The sequence below is a fragment of the Tupaia chinensis genome, unplaced genomic scaffold, assembly GCF_000334495.1.
Source record: "Tupaia chinensis unplaced genomic scaffold, TupChi_1.0 Scaffold000197_1, whole genome shotgun sequence".
Lineage (NCBI taxonomy): Eukaryota > Metazoa > Chordata > Mammalia > Scandentia > Tupaiidae > Tupaia > Tupaia belangeri.
In genome coordinates this window covers 7,168,410-7,185,333 of record NW_006159672.1, presented here as the reverse complement: position 1 = coordinate 7,185,333, position 16,924 = coordinate 7,168,410, and the positions used below count along the sequence as shown (strand labels likewise).

The following is a 16,924-nucleotide window of genomic DNA, read 5'->3' as shown; positions in this document are numbered from 1 at the left end:
AAGAGAGAGAGAGAGAGAGAGAGAGAGCGAGAGAGCGTGCGCACACGCAAGCAAGCCTTCAGGTCTGGGATTCAAACTGCAGTCAGCCATGTGGGAGTCCAGCAACCTCAACCACCATGCCAGCCCACATTTCTTTTTAAGTTAAGCTTAAAGAAGCTCAGCGATACAGACTCTGGCTAATCCGTGTGGATAAGCCCTCCCCAGCCCCCACCAAAATCAGCTTCCCTGGAATCATCATGATGTGCTCGATTCAGCTAATATACAGTGTATTCTGGATGGAAAAATCTCATTTTGTATGCTGTAATGATGTATAGTGAATGAATGTGAATAAATAACTCCAAATTTTAAACAAATAAATTTAATTTAATTTTTTTAAAAAAAGGCAGCTGCCCAGAGCATTGAACCCTCACCTTGACAACTTCTGAGCATATAGGGCTGGCCCCCACATGACTACACTGACTTCATGTCCCTAGGGGCAGTCCTGCTCTTCCTCATCTCAGATGTACAAGACAGAACCTCTGACCTAAAAAAATTCACCAAAAAGACTGAGAAAAGCACCAAAAAAAAGAGAAAGTAACATATGAGTTATACTAGATACCATTAACTGCCCGAACATCTGGAGAATCGGTATTCCCTAAGGTGAAGAAACTAATAAGGGCTGAGATAATCTATTCCATGAAACCCTGGAAGAAAACTTTCCACACCTAGAGAGGCACTCAAATATCCAGACCCAAGAAATACAAAGGATCCCACATAGAATCAACCCAAGAAGATCTTCCACGTAGAATCAACCCAAGCAGATCTTCCCCAAGGTCCATCATAGCCAGACTGACCAAAACCACAGACAGAGACAAGATACTAAAATTGGCAAGAGAGAAATGATACTATTGGCAAGAGAGAAATGTCAAGTTACTTTCAAAGGATATTCCATAAGGCTAACGTTGGACTTCTCATCAGAAACAATGCAAGCAAGGAAAGAATGGGAAAATATATTCAAAGTGTTAAGTGTAAAACAATTTCAACCAAGAATACTATACTCAGCAAGATTATTGTTTATATGGGAAAAAAAGACAAAAACATTCTCAGATAAATAAAACCTTAAAGAATTTATCAACACCATACCAGCTCTCCAAAAAGTACTAAAGAGAGTGCTATAACAGGAAAATTAAAATCAGACACACAGAAATAAGAGTATGAGAAACAACAAAAAGAATGTCCACCCAAACGGTAGGGACAAGTCGAGTTGAATGTTAACTTCCAGAGTTTAAGTGGAAAGATCAGACCACTGTAACACAACAGAAGAGAGATTAATTACTGAGTCTGAGCTAGTGAAATAGAATTTTTTGACTAAAACATTTCTGATCTTCAATACTCTGATTTCCATATTTAAGGATTTTTGTCTTCTCTTGAACTGTTGATAAATTCATCTTACCTACTATTTGAACTGAATACTAACCTTTTTCCTGGCTTTAAGTTTTAAGCAAAATTTTCTTAACTTTTTTTTTTTCTTTTTTGGAGAGGTTTTTTGCTATAGGGCGCGTGCGCTCGCCAGACAGATGGAGAGAGACAGAGAGTCAGAAAGTGAGAAATCACCCCCCAGAGGGGGTGGCCATGCCGCAATCCCTTCTCCTCCGTTAGCTCCTCTCGGGATCTTGGGCACGCACGCGCATGCGCCCAGCGTGAGTTTTAAGCCACCGGGTCTGGGACGTGAACCGCGGTCGACTACGTGAGAGTCCACAGCAACATAGCCATTACGCTAACTGCTGGTCCCCAACATTTTTTGATTTTGATCTATTAAAACTAAAATTTTTAAAATTAAAAATGCGTTAAGAATACCCATTAATACCTAATGACTACAGTAAGCTACATAGCCTCACTTTGCTCACTGAGGTTTATACCTGAAGTTAGACATGTGTTCTTAAATATGTATATATAAACTGTGCTTGATATTGAACGTTTTTAAGATCTTTAGTGATATAATAAAATGTGAAAAAAAAAAAAGAAAAAAAAATATTCACATCCTTTCTGTCTCACAGTTTCAAGGAAAATAAGGTCCCCGTGGCAGATTCTGCCATGCATGGGTATTTAGCAGTCAGGGTAGCGGACAGCCCTGTGGGTGGCCTGAACCTGCCACTGTGGGAGGGGCCAGCTGCTGGGCAGGGGCTGGATCCAGTGTGGGAGGTAGCCCAGACAGAAAAAACTGGACCCTCGCCAAATTGGTTTATAACTCAGATTCCCAAGACCTCTGGATCCTACTTCGGTGGCCCATATGTGAACTGCTTTGGGGGGAGAGGGGCTGTCATAACAGTGGGCAGAGTCTACCCCCACAGACACAAACCTGGAGAAATTGGACTTAGCAGGGGCTGGATCCAGTGTGGGAGGTAGCCCAGACAGAAAAAACTGGACCCTCGCCAAATTGGTTTATAACTCAGATTCCCAAGACCTCTGGATCCTACTTCGGTGGCCCATATGTGAACTGCTTTGGGGGGAGAGGGGCTGTCATAACAGTGGGCAGAGTCTACCCCCACAGACACAAACCTGGAGAAATTGGACTTAAGCCATGATAAGATTTCTATGTGAGGTGGATGCTTCCAGAGAAGCCTGCTAAAATTGCTACGAGCGCCCCAAACTTTTGAGACATCATTTTCCTGGGATAGTGTTTGGAGAAGAGCTTAAGCTCTGATATCAGACAACCTAGCTTCAAGTCAAGCTCCTGCACTCAACAGATAGCCAACACCAGCAACTTGTGTGGTCTGAGGCTCAGTACCCTCTTGCTGGACCAGGGAGAAGCACTCCCTGCTGCTGGGAATGGAATGTGCTGGAGACCCTGGTCACGTGTGCTATCTAGATTATTAAAAGGAGATAAAATTATAGTGTCAATTCCTCAGTCGTGGGAGCCACATTTCAAGTACTCCATGGTCACGCATGGCTGGTGGTTACCCTGTGAAGTGTGCAGATCTAGAATATTCTATCATCAAGGAAAGTCCTACTGGATGGTGCAAGTAGAGATCAGTACGTGCAGGTGTCCGCACAGAGCTGTTCACAGGCTGTGTTCTGCTGTCCGGGTGTCCATTTGAGCAAGACCTGAGGGTCTCTGCAGTCTGTCTATCTTGTTTCTTTGAGGTCCTGGTTCTATGGATGGTAACAGTGGCCATGTCCCTCTGGCCTGCACTGCAGTGCTTTCATCCTGCACCTGGAGGTCATCCTGTATCAATCTCTGTCCAGCCCAACACCCTTGTCCACTGTGGAGACACTGATGTTGGGGAGGTTTGTGGACATTGATTAGCTCCCTAGGATTAGCTCCCTAAGTAGTCAGGATGTACCCACATCTCTTAGAACGCGGCCCATGCAAATGCTTTCTGAGCTAGCATCTTTCCAACCCTGGCTTATAGAGTCAGGGTCAACACTTGTTAGTGACATTCCTCACAATTCTGAACTACAGACGGAGTCTCTGAAAAGGGCTTTTTTGATTGCTTTTAGATAAATCTACATGGACTAAAGTTTATAAAACATATGGGACAATAGAGAAGACATGAGACCTGGGGGTGTCCCTCACAGACATACTCTGGTAGAAGCACAAACAAATAAGGATTACAGACCAACCTGGACGGGTCATATCTAAAGAAAACACTTAGGAATGTTTTGAGTTTAGTTGCTTTTCGCCTGCCTTAACCTTACCAAGGGTTTTTGTTTGTTTGTTTGTTTTTTTTTTAATTGACAGATTTTTTTGCTATAGGGCATGTATAGTTACTGGAGAGACAGAGACAGAAAGCAAGAAATCACCCTCCCCCCCAGCCCCAGGTAATGGTCATGTCGCTATCCCTTCTCCATTCTCCTCTCAGGATTTTGGGCATGCATACATACACACATGCCCAGAATGAGTTTCAAGCTACCAGGTCTGGGACTTGAACTGCAGTTGGCTACATGGGAGTCCTGTGCTTAACCACTATGCCACCTGCTGGCCCCAACCAATGATTTTTCATAAGTTGGGAAGCGTGTTGATTTGTTAGAGAAATAAATGTGAGCAACTTGAACAACTTGCTCATTGGGCACAATAGCTACTGGATTTAATTGGATGAATGGCTGACAAATATCAGGGAGCAGACAATAGTAAGCAGCAGGAAGCTGGGACAATGAGAAATTGTAGTAAAGGAAGGAAAGAGGGATGGACGGAAACCACTGCCATTCACTCAAACACCGAGTGAAGCCTGTTGTAACAGCAGGAGAAGCAAAATGCAGCACTGGGGTATCTGGGGTTTGCAGGGGCTCCTACTCCCACGGGCCCAGAGAGGCTTATGGGCCGGGCATGCCATACACGGCCTGTGGTAGGCGCTCTGGTGCTCAGTGAGTAGGCACTGCATGGGAGTTCAGCACTGAATGGAGAACAGGCCTACCCTCCAGCTGCTGCGTGCACCCCAGGATCCAGCCTGCCCGCACACGTTCTTTCTTTTCCGGTTGCAATGTGAAAATCTGTCTAGCTGTTTTATGCCTTTCCTATTTTTCCTTGGTTCCTGCTTTGAAACAGACTGAATGGGTCCTCAAAGAGAAATGTGTAACTATAGCTGTGGCTGGTCTCAGTCAACCCACTTGTTAAGCAATCAAGGGCACAGTAAACTCACCTGACTGCACTCGAGCTCCAGGAGCGACTTCTTCCCCAGGTGTGCAGCATAAAGGGAAAAACAAGGTCACTCCTCATCATTCCTCCAAGCTAGCCACCCTTCCTCTAGATCAGTCATTTGGATAAGTCAGCTCCCAAGCAGGCACTACCCCGCAGAGTGGCAATGGGATCCCAGGGTTGGCTTGTCCAAGATAAGTGCCCACCTGAGTCCTCCGCTATCACAGGACAAGAGTTAGCATGTCAGGAAACCTTGTTCCAGCCATAGGATTATAGCCAAATAGAAACAAGAACTGACTCTCAACAGGATCATCTCACCCAAGCTGGTCTCAGAGCCCATTTCCAGGCCTTATCGGGACAGAGCCCACTGTTCCTTTAGGAACAACCTCACAGCAAACATTCACTGTTCATGGTGGACCCACCTGAGCTACAGAAGACCCTGAGACTCCTCATGATCCTGCAGACTCAGTGCAGCCTGGTTTGGTAGGGGGCCCTGGCCAACACTTAGTTACAAGGCAGTGCTCAACCTGGGTTGCCATGATGGTGTTCCATCACTGGTGGCTGTGGATGTCCTGTGGGTGGCTGGAGCCCAGCAGCCCTGGTGCCCAGCCCCACTCTGGCCTCTCACTGGTTACACTAGCCCCTTATCCTCCCTGAGCCTGTTTCCTATGACAGCAGGAGGACGATGTGGCATGTGGTCAGGCTGGCACTTTGTGCCGGAGTTGGTTTGTTTTCTGCTCCCTGGAAAGGCTGGTTGGTGGAGAGCCGAGTGTTGCTTGGACAACCTTTACCAGCTCCACTGGTCTGCACAGTATGCAAATGTGCATTAAGGAAGGGGAAGTTGGACAGGCCCCAGGCCCCATGGAGTGGAAGGAATAAGATCCAGGGAACATGCAGGGCCCACCAGGAGCTGGGAGTCTCTGTCTTTCTTGTCAGAGGCCCAGACTTTAATACAGTGTTACTGAGAGGTGGGAGGAGATTTGTGCTCTCATGTTGGACACTGCACATCATGGGCTGGGCAGGATGGTGGTCTGCTATGCAGTCTGCCCTCCCCTCATGAGGGCCTGAGTCCTGGAAGACCCCAGTGTATGATGCCAGGCCCTGTGATGGCAGGCGGACAGGTCCATGATGACATATGAGGCAGGGGGCAGGCCACAGCATAATACCCTAGTCTTCAGCATTGCTCTGAGGAAGTGGTGTGATTCCAAACAGAAACAAGTGTTTTAAAGAGCACAACCCCCATTCTCATGCTTCCTACTGAGATGTTGATGGCTTTCTAGACCAGGTAATGAAGCGAACCTGAATATAAGAAGGAACCACCCTGGAAAGGCTTAGGGGATGCTCAAACAGGGAGATACTGCCTCAGCTTGGAGGTAGGAGGGGTGTGTGAAACCTCCGGAACTCAGCAGGGAGGGGTGTTGGGGGCTAATCTGTGGGTGGTTTCCCTCCTATTGGTTACTCAGAGGGCCCAGACATGGGCAGTGTGGCCCAGGCTGTGACTCCTGGTCACAGGCTGGGAGTAGGGGAGAGAAGTGGGTTCCCAAGGTGCAGGCAGTAGCAGGGCTGGTCAGGCCTGGATGCTCAATCACAGCCTCCTCTCGCTTGTTGACCAATGAGGGGCCTGGGTTGCTCCTGACGCAGAGATGCTTAGGCCAGGCTGCATAGCTTTCAGGTCCAGCCTGAATTTGCCACAGGCCAATTGCTTCTGGTGTTTTCTTTTATCTCACAGTGATGCCATCCAAGGACCAGGAGACTAGAGGGCTGCTAGGAGGAGAGAGGGCTGCACCTGCCTGCCCCAGCAGTGGTCTGAACCTGACCAGGGGGATGAAGACCAGGTGAACCTCCTAATGACTCAACACCTAGTGACTATGTGGCCAACTGATAGGAGAAAAGCCATTCTTTCTCTCAAAATGTAGAGAACATGATCAGAGAAGCATACTACCATCTTAGGATGCAGGGGGAGGGGCCGCAGACCATCACTGTGGGGTTACTGGGGGCAGGTGGGGTACCAGAAGTGGAAGACACCCTGGACAGAGGCTCTGCACACACATTGCCTTTTGTCACTTGGATGCTTGACATGAATAAGAGTCTCGCTGCCTGAGGTGCTCCTGAGGCCCTGGTGACCGCCCCCATCTCATTGCCAGGGACTCACCGGGCTCTGAGCATCGGGTTCTGGTGACCCGCTGGCCTTCTGCCTGCCCAGATCCTTCACATAGTTGTGGACTTCTGTCCCGAAGCAGTCAGCCTCATAGAAGGCGCTAGACCAGCCGGGGCTGCAGCTCCGGAACTCGGCTGGGCCAGGGGATATGACTGGGCTACTCTCGTCGGGCCTGGCCAGTCGGGCCACTATGTCCACGTCCGAAGCTCCACTGGCTGGCTCAGGGCCCCCACCTTGCTGCTCGTCCTCTCCAGCTGTGGGCTGCTGCTCTCTTGTAGACTTTACTGACTTCTGAGGCCGAAATCCCACCTCAAAGTTCCCCTGGGAGAGCTCATCTGAGTCCATGTCTGACAGTGAGGTGGGTGAGCAGGGGCCTCTGCTGGTCCTGGCCATGGCCGGCTTCTCTTTTCCTTGAAAGAGAGAGGTGAGGGTTAAGATGTGACACAGCAGCTCCATTTCTGCTCATTATGTGCAGAGGCCACTCAGGCCGAGTTGGGGACCCAGACGCCTCTTCTGCTTGAGAGGCCCCTGAAGGCCCCTCCAACCATGGCTGTCATGTGTGTATGGAGTTCAGAGTAGAGCTCTGTGGGATGATGAACCATCTGTGAAGAGATGGGTGACAACTAGGAGTGGGGTTTTTTTGGACTAGCTTCCTCTGGGCATTTTCACTGCTTTAGGGGAGGTGGTCAAGGACCTGGGCCTCCCTACTGGCCATAACTCCCATTATACAGGACTGGGCCCCCCCATTTCCTCCATCTTTTCTTTTGACATATTTAAAAACAAATCCTAATCTCTACAGTTTCACACACAAACCTTTCAGCAGTCCTCTGAGCTCAATACTGAGAGCTTCCGTCAGAGTTAGGTGGTTTCTCCTGGGCTCACCTGGCTATCCAGGACCCCAGCTAGGTCTGCACGACTGTCCCTGACTTCCTTAAACATACCCTAGTTACCAGCCAGTGGGCAAATCTGAGGGTGATCACAGTTACAGCACCTCATCCCTAAAGTGCTGTCCCCTCAGCCAGCTTGCTTTGATTTCCTCAGTCAGACTGGATTTGGGGTAATTACAAAGTTTTCAGATGATTTGGAGTGTTGGGCTAACAATTCAGAAAAACTTGTCTCTGGGGCTTTAAATGGCATATGCTTCCAGGGAAGATGCAAAGAGCCTCCCTCCCCACCTTGGGGTCCCTGTGGTGATGGTGAAGGGAAGGATCCTCCCTTCACTGACAGCCCCCCTATCCCATGGCCCTGGATTCCTGTATTCTACCCAGAGCTGGTGGTGGAGGGGGAGAAAACCTTTCCTTTCCAGGATAGATCTACGAGGAGAGGACAGGACAAGTCCTGGGAGCCTGTGACCCTCAGGCAAAGAAACGGACAAAGTTGGAGAAGCACAGCCAAAGGCTGCCCTTGACACTGGAAGCCCTTTCTGCAGCCACCCTCCGTGCCAAGAGTGAGGCGAGGAATCCCACTGTGCATGTGCAAGGCGTGCTTCTCTTACCCAGCCGGTGCAGTGAGGGCCTTTTGCTGGAGGGTGAGCAGCTGCTCGGTGTGTTCTCTGGCTGTGACATGGACTCCTCAGAAATGCTGACAATGACAATAGACAGCTCAGCAGCCTGTCCCTACCACCCTTCTCTTTCCACTCCCTTCCACCGTAAAGGAGGCTTCAGGCTGAGGTAGTGCCCCCCACCTCCCCGGGAGCAGGCTGAGTCTCATGGAGAGCACACTGGGTATGCTCAGCACCTGTTCCCTGGTCTTCCTGGGACCCACGACCCACAGAGGGACCTCAGGCTGGAGGTGGCAGGTAGTCATGGAACGTGCCCTTCCAGGATTGTCAAGAGGCACTGTGGCAGACGGGATCACTGGGTCATTAGCTTCTTGGGGGTCCCTAGATGGAATCCAGAATAGCCTAGGACAGGGACTAGCAGATGGCTTAATGGTTATGTCATTGGACTCCCACATGGCTGACCATGGTTTGAATCCCAGACCAGGAAGCTTGAAACTCATGCTGGGGGTATGTGTGTGCATGCTCAAAATCCTGAGAGAATGGAGGAGAAGAGATTGTGGTGTGGTGTGGCAATCCTCCAGAGGGGTTAATTTTTTGCTTTCAGACTGGCAAGTGCATGTGCCATATAGCAAAAAAAAAAAACCCAAAAAACAAAAAACACCAAAAAACAAAAAACAACTCTCTCTAAAAAAAGAATAGCCTGGGACAGCACTTCTCAATGCTATGGAAACTCTTGTCTGTTTGGAGTTGGGAGTGCCAGGGGCTGACGTGGGTGTGTTTGTCTCCTGGCTGATTACGCCTCCACACATGAGCTTTGCCTGGGCTGCTCAAGGCACCATGTGGAGAATGAACAAAGCCAGCACCTCCCCCCCACCCACCTCTATCTCCCAACAGCAAACGCCTACACCAATAACCTCCACTCACTTGCTGGTGTAGTCACCATGGCTGAGTTAGGGCTACAGGGGCACTAGGAGCCCAGGTGTTCCCAAGTCAGGATACCTGGGGGCTGCTCAAGGCATAGCCTGGCGGAGGGATCACCCTACCTCACTCGGCTTTGCCTCTGTAGTCTGCTCCAGTTACTACTTCGAAGGGGGTGGACCCTATGTCCCATGGTAGGGCAGGCCCAGGGGACACTGTGGTTTCTTTTCCTGCTAGGGAAGCTGCAGGGGAAAGGGATGGGGGGCCAGGCAGGTGAAGGGGTGATGGATGAGAGAAAATGGATTCTGGCTGGTGTGCGGCATCTGTGTTCCCTAACTTTTAACCCTGGGGGGAGAGTGTTGGCCTACCCTTAGCCTCACTCAGTGCCGGCTTAAGGCAGGGAACCAGACAGTGGTCTCTACAGGGTCTAGGGCCACTTGTTTGGAGGCCTCCTTTCCCCCACTTTGGTTCACTGAGCTTGTCTGAACAGGGAGCTCAATGATCACCATTGCCCAGGCTGTCTGCAGCTGCCAGTCAAGCCTCCTGGCTCCCTGTCCTCTATGAGCCTTTTCTTCTTTTCCAAAGGAAAGACTGGGTAAGCTGTGGGAAGCAGGGTAGGCTTTGGGTCAAGGAGAGGGGCCGTGGAGCCGACGCTGTCCAACCTGCTGGGTGGCCACTCTACAGAAGGTGATAAGGTGGGTACCAAGGAACAGAAGAAGGCTGAACTTGAGGGTCAGAGCAGTTGGCATCCCAACACAGGAGTCTGGAGGAAAGGGAATGCAGGCCTGACCTGGGCCTGGACATGGGACTCCAGGGGACACTCACCTCTCAGAGGGTGAAGTTGGCCCATTCACAACTTTGAAGAGATTCTGCAGCAACTTCTCATCCCAGTAGAGGTCACAGAACTTTTCAGATATGGCACCACAGAAAGTGGCAAAGGTGAGATCTTTTAAGGCGAAAATGTATTCTCCTGGTTTTTTAAAATGACAGTGACAAGTTGAACCGTGGGTGAGAGCACTTTTCAGGGTTCCCTTGCTATTGCTTAAATGAGTGAGGCTGGCCACAGGGGCTGGGGAGGCCTGAGCAGCAGGAAACAGGGGTGGGGTGGGCTCTGAGACCATCTTCCTGCCTGAGGTTTCTAGGCACCACCCTCACTGTCCTTGCAGCCAGCTGGTTCCTGAGAGGGCCAAGCTCTGCCCACTGGGCATTTTGTGCAGAGACAGATGAATGGTGGGCCCCAATTCCCCTCTCCATGCTAATACTCCCCAGGGCTGTCTTTCCCTGCTTTCCTGGCCCTGGGCTTCTCTTAGTGCCTCTACAGCCCTCACATACCCATGATCAGAGCCTCCAGCCCATTGTCCAGGTAGCCGTCAAAGGCGAACTCTTCCTGGATGAGTCGCATGGCGTCCTGGAGGGACGAGGCATCCACACCAGACGGGCAGAGCTTGCGGTCTGCTGGTCGGGGCCTCTCAGAGTGACTTTCTGGGGTGTGGTCACCACGCTCCCTGACAGGGGTGCCCCTGGGGCTATCTGGACTCACTGCAGCCAGGGAGGGGCCCCGTGTGGTTGACTGGGGACCCTCTGGCTTCTGGCCTGGGCACTCAGTGACCTTGCTCCTGGGTGGCTTGGATGGGCGAGGCAGGCCATGGTTGTCTGAGGTAGGCCCTGGGGGGCAGGGCCCAAGGCCCATAGAAGGGGCTTCAGGTGGGACCTGCCCATCTAGCCCTGGTTTCAGGGGCAGCACTAATGCCTTTGGGGGTAGGGTGGGGGCAGGGGAGCCAGGAGTTGCCAATGAGGCTCCCTCGGGCTGGTGGACAGGGGATGAAGGTGGAGGGCAGGAGCACCCCTGAGCCAAGCCACATGGTACTGACTCCCTGAGAGCTTCCGGGTCTGCTCCGTGGGGCTCTGGAGCAGGCACAGGCCCTTTGGTTGTCATCGGGCTGGTGACCCCAGTGTGGGCCTGAGGCACATGCTTTCCTTCGCTGTCTCTGTCCAGTCGGCCACTGCTCTCCTCGGGGCCCTCAGCCTGTTCTGAGGGCAAGGCAAGCTGTTCCCTGTGAGGAGAGAAAGAGAGCTCAGAAGGGGTTCCCTGCCCTCAGGGACCCCTCCAACTCTGGGCATGGACACTCACCTGTCTACACCTGCATCTTGTGTGAGGACGATGGGCTTGAAGTGAGTGGCCTCAGAAGTAAATGCCACTGGCAGCTCTGTGGTTCCTTCATTGCAGGAGGACTGGCCTGGCATGGGCCCGGGCATGGCGACAAGCCTGGTGTCATTGGTGACCGGCATGAAACCTAGGGACAGATGGAGTTGGGGGGGAGATGAGGGTGGGGCTTGATCAAGCAGATGCCCTGTAGTGACCCCAGCACTGAAGGCCTGACTGGCTTGTCCTGCTCCCATGTGTGGGTGTTGCGACCCCTCCCACAAGACCCTGGGGCTTCCTGTGTCCAGGCTGGGCTCTGGAGTTGGAAGACTGGAGTGACTGGTGACTGAGGAGGTAGGGTGGGCTATGATGAGGGGACAGATCAAAAAGACCAGGCCACATCCAGGAGGCTCCCAGGGATCTATTGAGGAGGGGTATTCAGGCTCTGCAATGGGGTCCACCATGGAGATAGGACATGGTAGGCTCAGTGTGAAGGGGAGACAGGCAGGACGAGAACTAGTGGGGGATAGCTCAACATGTAGATGGGGCCATGGGAGTGGAGACCAGGGTTAGAGCTACTGGTGGAGCTGAGGTCTGACTGGAGGGGGCTTAAAGAGACAGAGGCCAGCGGCAGAACAGGCAGGTTGGAGGGGCCAGCTGACTGGGCTCTGGATGTGCTGCCCTGGGTTTCTGGGTAGTGCCCAGTTGTGGGAGTCCACTCAGGGATGGACTCCTGGAAGCAGAGGGCAGTGGCAGGCATAGGGTACACAGGGGCTGAAGGAGGGACTGATTGGGAGGCAGGGGCCCACCTGGACTGGGCTCAGGAGAAGGCGCTCCGAGGGGTTTCAGTTCAACCACCGAGAAAGCATTTTGGAGACTGATGGTCTCTTCTTCCTGGTAAACCTGGGATGGAAGAACACCAAGATGACAGTGGGCTTGAAGTGAGTCATCGTCCTCTGGTCAAGATGATAGTGGAGGGCTCTGGAGGTACAGAGTGGATGCTGCTCTATCAGCACCTGGACACCTACAGCATGTGTCCTCTACCCTCTCACCCTAGCACCTCCATGAAGTTTTCTGCCAGTGCTCAGAGAGGAGCCTGACACAGGTGCCATGTTCTGAGACTTGGAGAGGATTTATTTCTGTTTGGAACAGGAATGTCAGGGCCTCCTGGACTCCCCAGTGCAGCAAAGTTCTGGTAGGTTCCTTGGGACTGGGAAGATGGTGGCATATCCAAGACCAGAACCCAAACTCCAATGCTTGCTGAGAGATCAAGCTTGGAGGGATGTATGTCCATCTGCCATCCTGGGGTCCCTGGCACCCATTCCTAATCCAGCCCAACCCGGCAGTACAACAGGAAGCCAATAGACACCTTGTAAACACTGCCAATTACTCTGCTGGACCCTCAGGAGATGGGGTCTAAGAATAGGCAGCCCTATCTCCCAACACTGGCTGCATTGCATCCACACATACAGGCACAGAGGTCCACAGAGAACCTAGGTCCTCGGTGAGTTCGTTCAAGGTGACGGAGAAAACAGGTACATGGAAGGATAAAGGGTTATCATATTTCTCACCTCTTCCCTAAATACTCTATTATCCTATAACACAAACAGTAGAAAGGGAGGCTCATCCTCCTGTGTACCTGGCAGTGAAGGAGTCTGCACCTGTGCTTCAGAGCATACCTTACCTTACAGGTAGAGGCCCTCAGGTGGGCTAAAATCTTCCTGCTGTCCATGCCTCGCTGAAGGAGGTAACTGCTGCACACCTGAAAGCAAGGAGATGGTCCACATGTCTGGACAGCTCTGCCATCGGCTACTGCTGCACCAGCCTCACCGCATGCCAGTGCTGCAGAGGAGGTCAGAGACTGGGGGAACAAGCAGGGTCTGGGGGCTTCTGGTTCAGGAGGACCCTACTGGGTGCCTTGTCATAGGGAGAGCTGAGCATACCCTAACTCGGGCAAGCTTGATGAGATTCCACAAGTACCTAGTGGCTGTGGCCTTCCTCGATTGTGAATAAAAACTGAATAGAAACTGTCACAGCTACTCTTCTGACTCTTGGCTTTGCTGAGGAGCACAGAGGGGCAGGTGGGCTGTGGGGCCTGGTGGCTGCCCCAGTCCTGCCACCTGTGCCAAGACAAGACTAGGAGTGGCACAAAAGTAGAAGAAAGGGTGATGTCACAGGGACAGAGCATAATGAGGGCCAGAATCAATCAGCGCACAGGCATGTACACAGACAAGACAGTGACTGGCAAACTTGAGACCTAAATGCACAGACAGGAGAAAAACTCTGTAGACAACAGTTCATGGCAGTTTTAACAACAAAGGCCCTGGCAGCCTGCAGGATAATCAGGAGTGTAGCCTCTGCTCACACGTGCCAGGGACTTCACAAGCAGTTGCCGAAGTCAGATATCTCTTGCCTTTGCAAGAGGAAGAAAGACTTAATGCTCTCTTAAATGTGCTCAACAGGTCCTGGGGACACTGCAAAAGAATCCCATCCCTTGGCATGCTTGCCAGGTCAAGCATTGTGACGTGGGGACAAAACGTCATGAGTGAAGTGCTCTATATGCATTTGGGGTTATGGGCAGTAGTGAATGGGAAGAGGTGAAGATCCCCTCCTTTTATTTAGCTAGCATGAAAGGTGCCTTCACCAGTGTTCACCTCTTCATAAAAGAGCTCTTGGCACGTGACGACCCTGACCCTGGCCTAAGTCTTGCCCTGAGAGACCTGAGCAGCTTTGAAGTGGATTCTGGCAGCCTAAGCCCCCTCTGAAATCCTGTCTGAAAAAGCCCAGGGCTGTCACAAGAACTGACTGCTCCTGCCCACACGTGTGACCACCCTCTTTTAGCATGTTTACTAAGCAATGTTTACAGGTGGCCTCTCCCTCCCGCTGTCCACACGAGGCAAAGGTCCCGAGTTCCGTAAGCTGGCCAGCAGTCACAGCTGCCTCGTCACATCAACAGTGACTAGCTCCTACTACTTCTTCACTTGAGCCTCTGTCCCTTCCCCTTCCTGGTCACCTCTGCAAAATGGGGATGGAGCTCAGCTTTTCTTTTTTTGGGGGAGAGGTTTTTGCTATAGGGCGCGTGCGCTCGCCAGCCAGCCAGAGACAGAGAGACAGAAAGTGAGAAATCACCCCCCAGGGGGGATGGCCACACCGCAATCCCTTCTCTGTTCTCCTCTTGGGATCCTGGGCACGCACGCACACGCGACCAGCGTGAGTTTAAGCCACCGGGTCCAAGACTCGAACCGCGGTCAACTACATGGGAGTCCAGCGACATAGCCATTACGCTAACTGCTGGTCCCGGAGCTCAGCTTTTCAATACTGACAATAGTAACTGAACAAAATCTGTTTTTAACCACTTGAGTGAATGCTTGGCTACATTTATCTTTGACACAAGATCTCATGCCACTTGGCAGAGGAGGCTAAAGAGGTTAGGCAACCTGTCCAAGATCACAGACCAGTAGGGGCAGACAGGGACTGAACCAGGGTCCCTAAGACCAAAGCCATTTCCTCCCTGTCTGCATGTAGTTTTTTCTTTCAGAAGGTCTAGAGGCCTCTTGATCTCAGAGCACAACGGCAGGGGCCCCTGCTCCATCTCCTGTTCTACCTGCTGGGTGCAGGCATAGGTCACTCTTGGGAGGATGGTTAGAACCCAGTCTGAGTCCCTGCAGGGGATGCTGGTGGGACCATCAGCTCTTTTTATAATTGGCCCAAGGCTGTGCATGGTGTGGGGCCCTCAGAGTGTGGAGGACTCTCTCTGTTCACCTCTGGCAGGGCTGAGGAGGGTCAACACATGGCCCAGGACACCTCCCTCTCTGGCCCACTGGACACTCTGTAGAGAACAGGGTGCCACATGGATACAGCCACTGAGTGAAAACCACATCCTTCTGTACCCGATGGTCAGGCTGACTTTTCTTAGAAACAGGACCTGTATGCTGGTTCTCTCCATCTGTGTCCGGCTCAGTGAGCTCAGTGATAGCAGCTGCTGCCCGAGGCCCCTATGAGTTGGGGCTGTGACCACAGTGCAGTTACCTTGATGGCCTCAGCTGCAGATGGCCGCTCTGGGGCACTGCGCTTGGCCATGTCCAGGAGGAGGGTCTTGAGCCTGCGAGGCAGGGCCAGCTTGTGGCCGTGGGGGATGCTGAACTTGGCTGCAGTCCACAGGACGGCGGCCACACAGTACACTGAGGCCTGAGTGGGAGCAGAGAGAGAAAGGCGGTGGCATCCAGCAGATCTGTCCCTGTCCCAGAAATCCCCAAAGGGACACCAAAACAGAGCCTCTGTAGAGCAACTCTTCTCCTAACACCCTGTCACCTCCTCAGAGCCTGGCAGGCCCTACCCAGACCCTCATGTCAGTACCCACTGGTACAGCCTGGGACTCTGCAGGTCTAACAAGCAACTCCGCCCCACCTCCCAGTGATGGTGTCTGGGTATTGAACAGTCGAGTGTGAAAGTCTCAGCTAGACTTTATCACACTTCCAACCTCCCCACGAACGCAGAAGGAGAAGCAGCCCATTCAATCATCACCCTGAGGACACACACTTTGACTGGACTTTCCTCCCAAGCAGTGGTGTGCTGCTACACAACTGGCTCTCTGAACAAAGATGTATGCCTCTATGTGCATATATAAGTTTGTTATAAAGTTTACTGATATAAAGGATGTAGCACACAATTTAATATATTCTTTTGTAAAATTCCAAGAGCTATTATTTTTTTTTTGAGAGATTTTTTTTTTTTTTTTTTTTTTGCTATAGGGCGTGTATGCTCGCCGGAGAGACAGAAAGCAAGAAATGACCTCCCAGGAGGGATGGCCATACTGTAATCTCTTCTCCATTCTCCTTTCAGGATCTTGGGCATGCAAATATGCCCGGAGAGAGTTTTAAGATGCCAAGCCGAACTGTTAACATTTTCTCCATCATTTTATTAAATCTAGACAATCAACAAAACAATAAATCGAGCCCTGATTTGTAGTGTTTGCTCATTTCCACGGTGTAAATACTCCTGTGTGGCAGACTTCCAGGTAATGCTGTGGTGCCAGTGAATGGGATTTTGAGCATGCACACACAACGTGCCTGGTGTGACTTTCAGGCTGCTGGGTCCAGGACTTGAACTGCATGGCCAGTCATGAGAATCCAGCGTTTTAATCTCCACACTACTGCTGGCCCTACTATTAACCCCTTTTTAGCCACTGGGAACTACTAATCTGTTGTCCATATCTATACTTTTGTCATTTCAAGAGAAATATGTAAGAATGTTATAGTATATAACCTTTCAGACTGGCCACCTGTTGGCCCTGCTAATTTATCTTGAAATATTTGGTATAATTTTCTAGTAAAACCATCTGGGCCTACATATTAAATTCATAAATTCACTTTCCTCAGGACTATAGGGCTATCCAAATGTTGGGTGAGGGTTTTTTTTTTAGAATTGGTCCTTTTTATCTACGTTGCCAAATGATAAGTGTAGAGTTGTACGTAGCATTGTATGATTGTCCTTTTTATGTCTGCTGTGTATACAGAAATATCCCTGTGTTATTCCTTTGTTTAAAAAAATATTTTATTGCACTTTATTTATTTATTTTCAGTTTGACCG

At 51.0% G+C, this 16,924-nt stretch overlaps 1 protein-coding gene across 4 annotated transcripts in view; it reads right to left on the bottom strand.

Annotated features, from left to right (window-relative positions):
- Positions 1 to 16,924, bottom strand: part of KNDC1 (kinase non-catalytic C-lobe domain containing 1) — a 69,026-nt gene that overhangs the window by 18,590 nt on the left and 33,512 nt on the right. For 2 of the 4 annotated variants that reach the window (XM_006146938.3, XM_006146944.3), the window contains exons 10-18: positions 15,365 to 15,523; positions 13,020 to 13,097; positions 12,145 to 12,238; positions 11,324 to 11,486; positions 10,525 to 11,246; positions 10,018 to 10,162; positions 8,269 to 8,354; positions 6,768 to 7,183; positions 4,620 to 4,649 (exon numbers count right to left, since the gene is read on the bottom strand). In XM_006146938.3, coding sequence (XP_006147000.1) covers positions 4,620 to 4,649; positions 6,768 to 7,183; positions 8,269 to 8,354; positions 10,018 to 10,162; positions 10,525 to 11,246; positions 11,324 to 11,486; positions 12,145 to 12,238; positions 13,020 to 13,097; positions 15,365 to 15,523 — 1,893 coding nt within the window. The remainder of the gene's footprint in view (positions 1 to 4,619; positions 4,650 to 6,767; positions 7,184 to 8,268; positions 8,355 to 10,017; positions 10,163 to 10,524; positions 11,247 to 11,323; positions 11,487 to 12,144; positions 12,239 to 13,019; positions 13,098 to 15,364; positions 15,524 to 16,924) is intronic. The other 2 variants (XM_006146939.3, XM_006146940.3) reach the window with 2 other exon arrangements.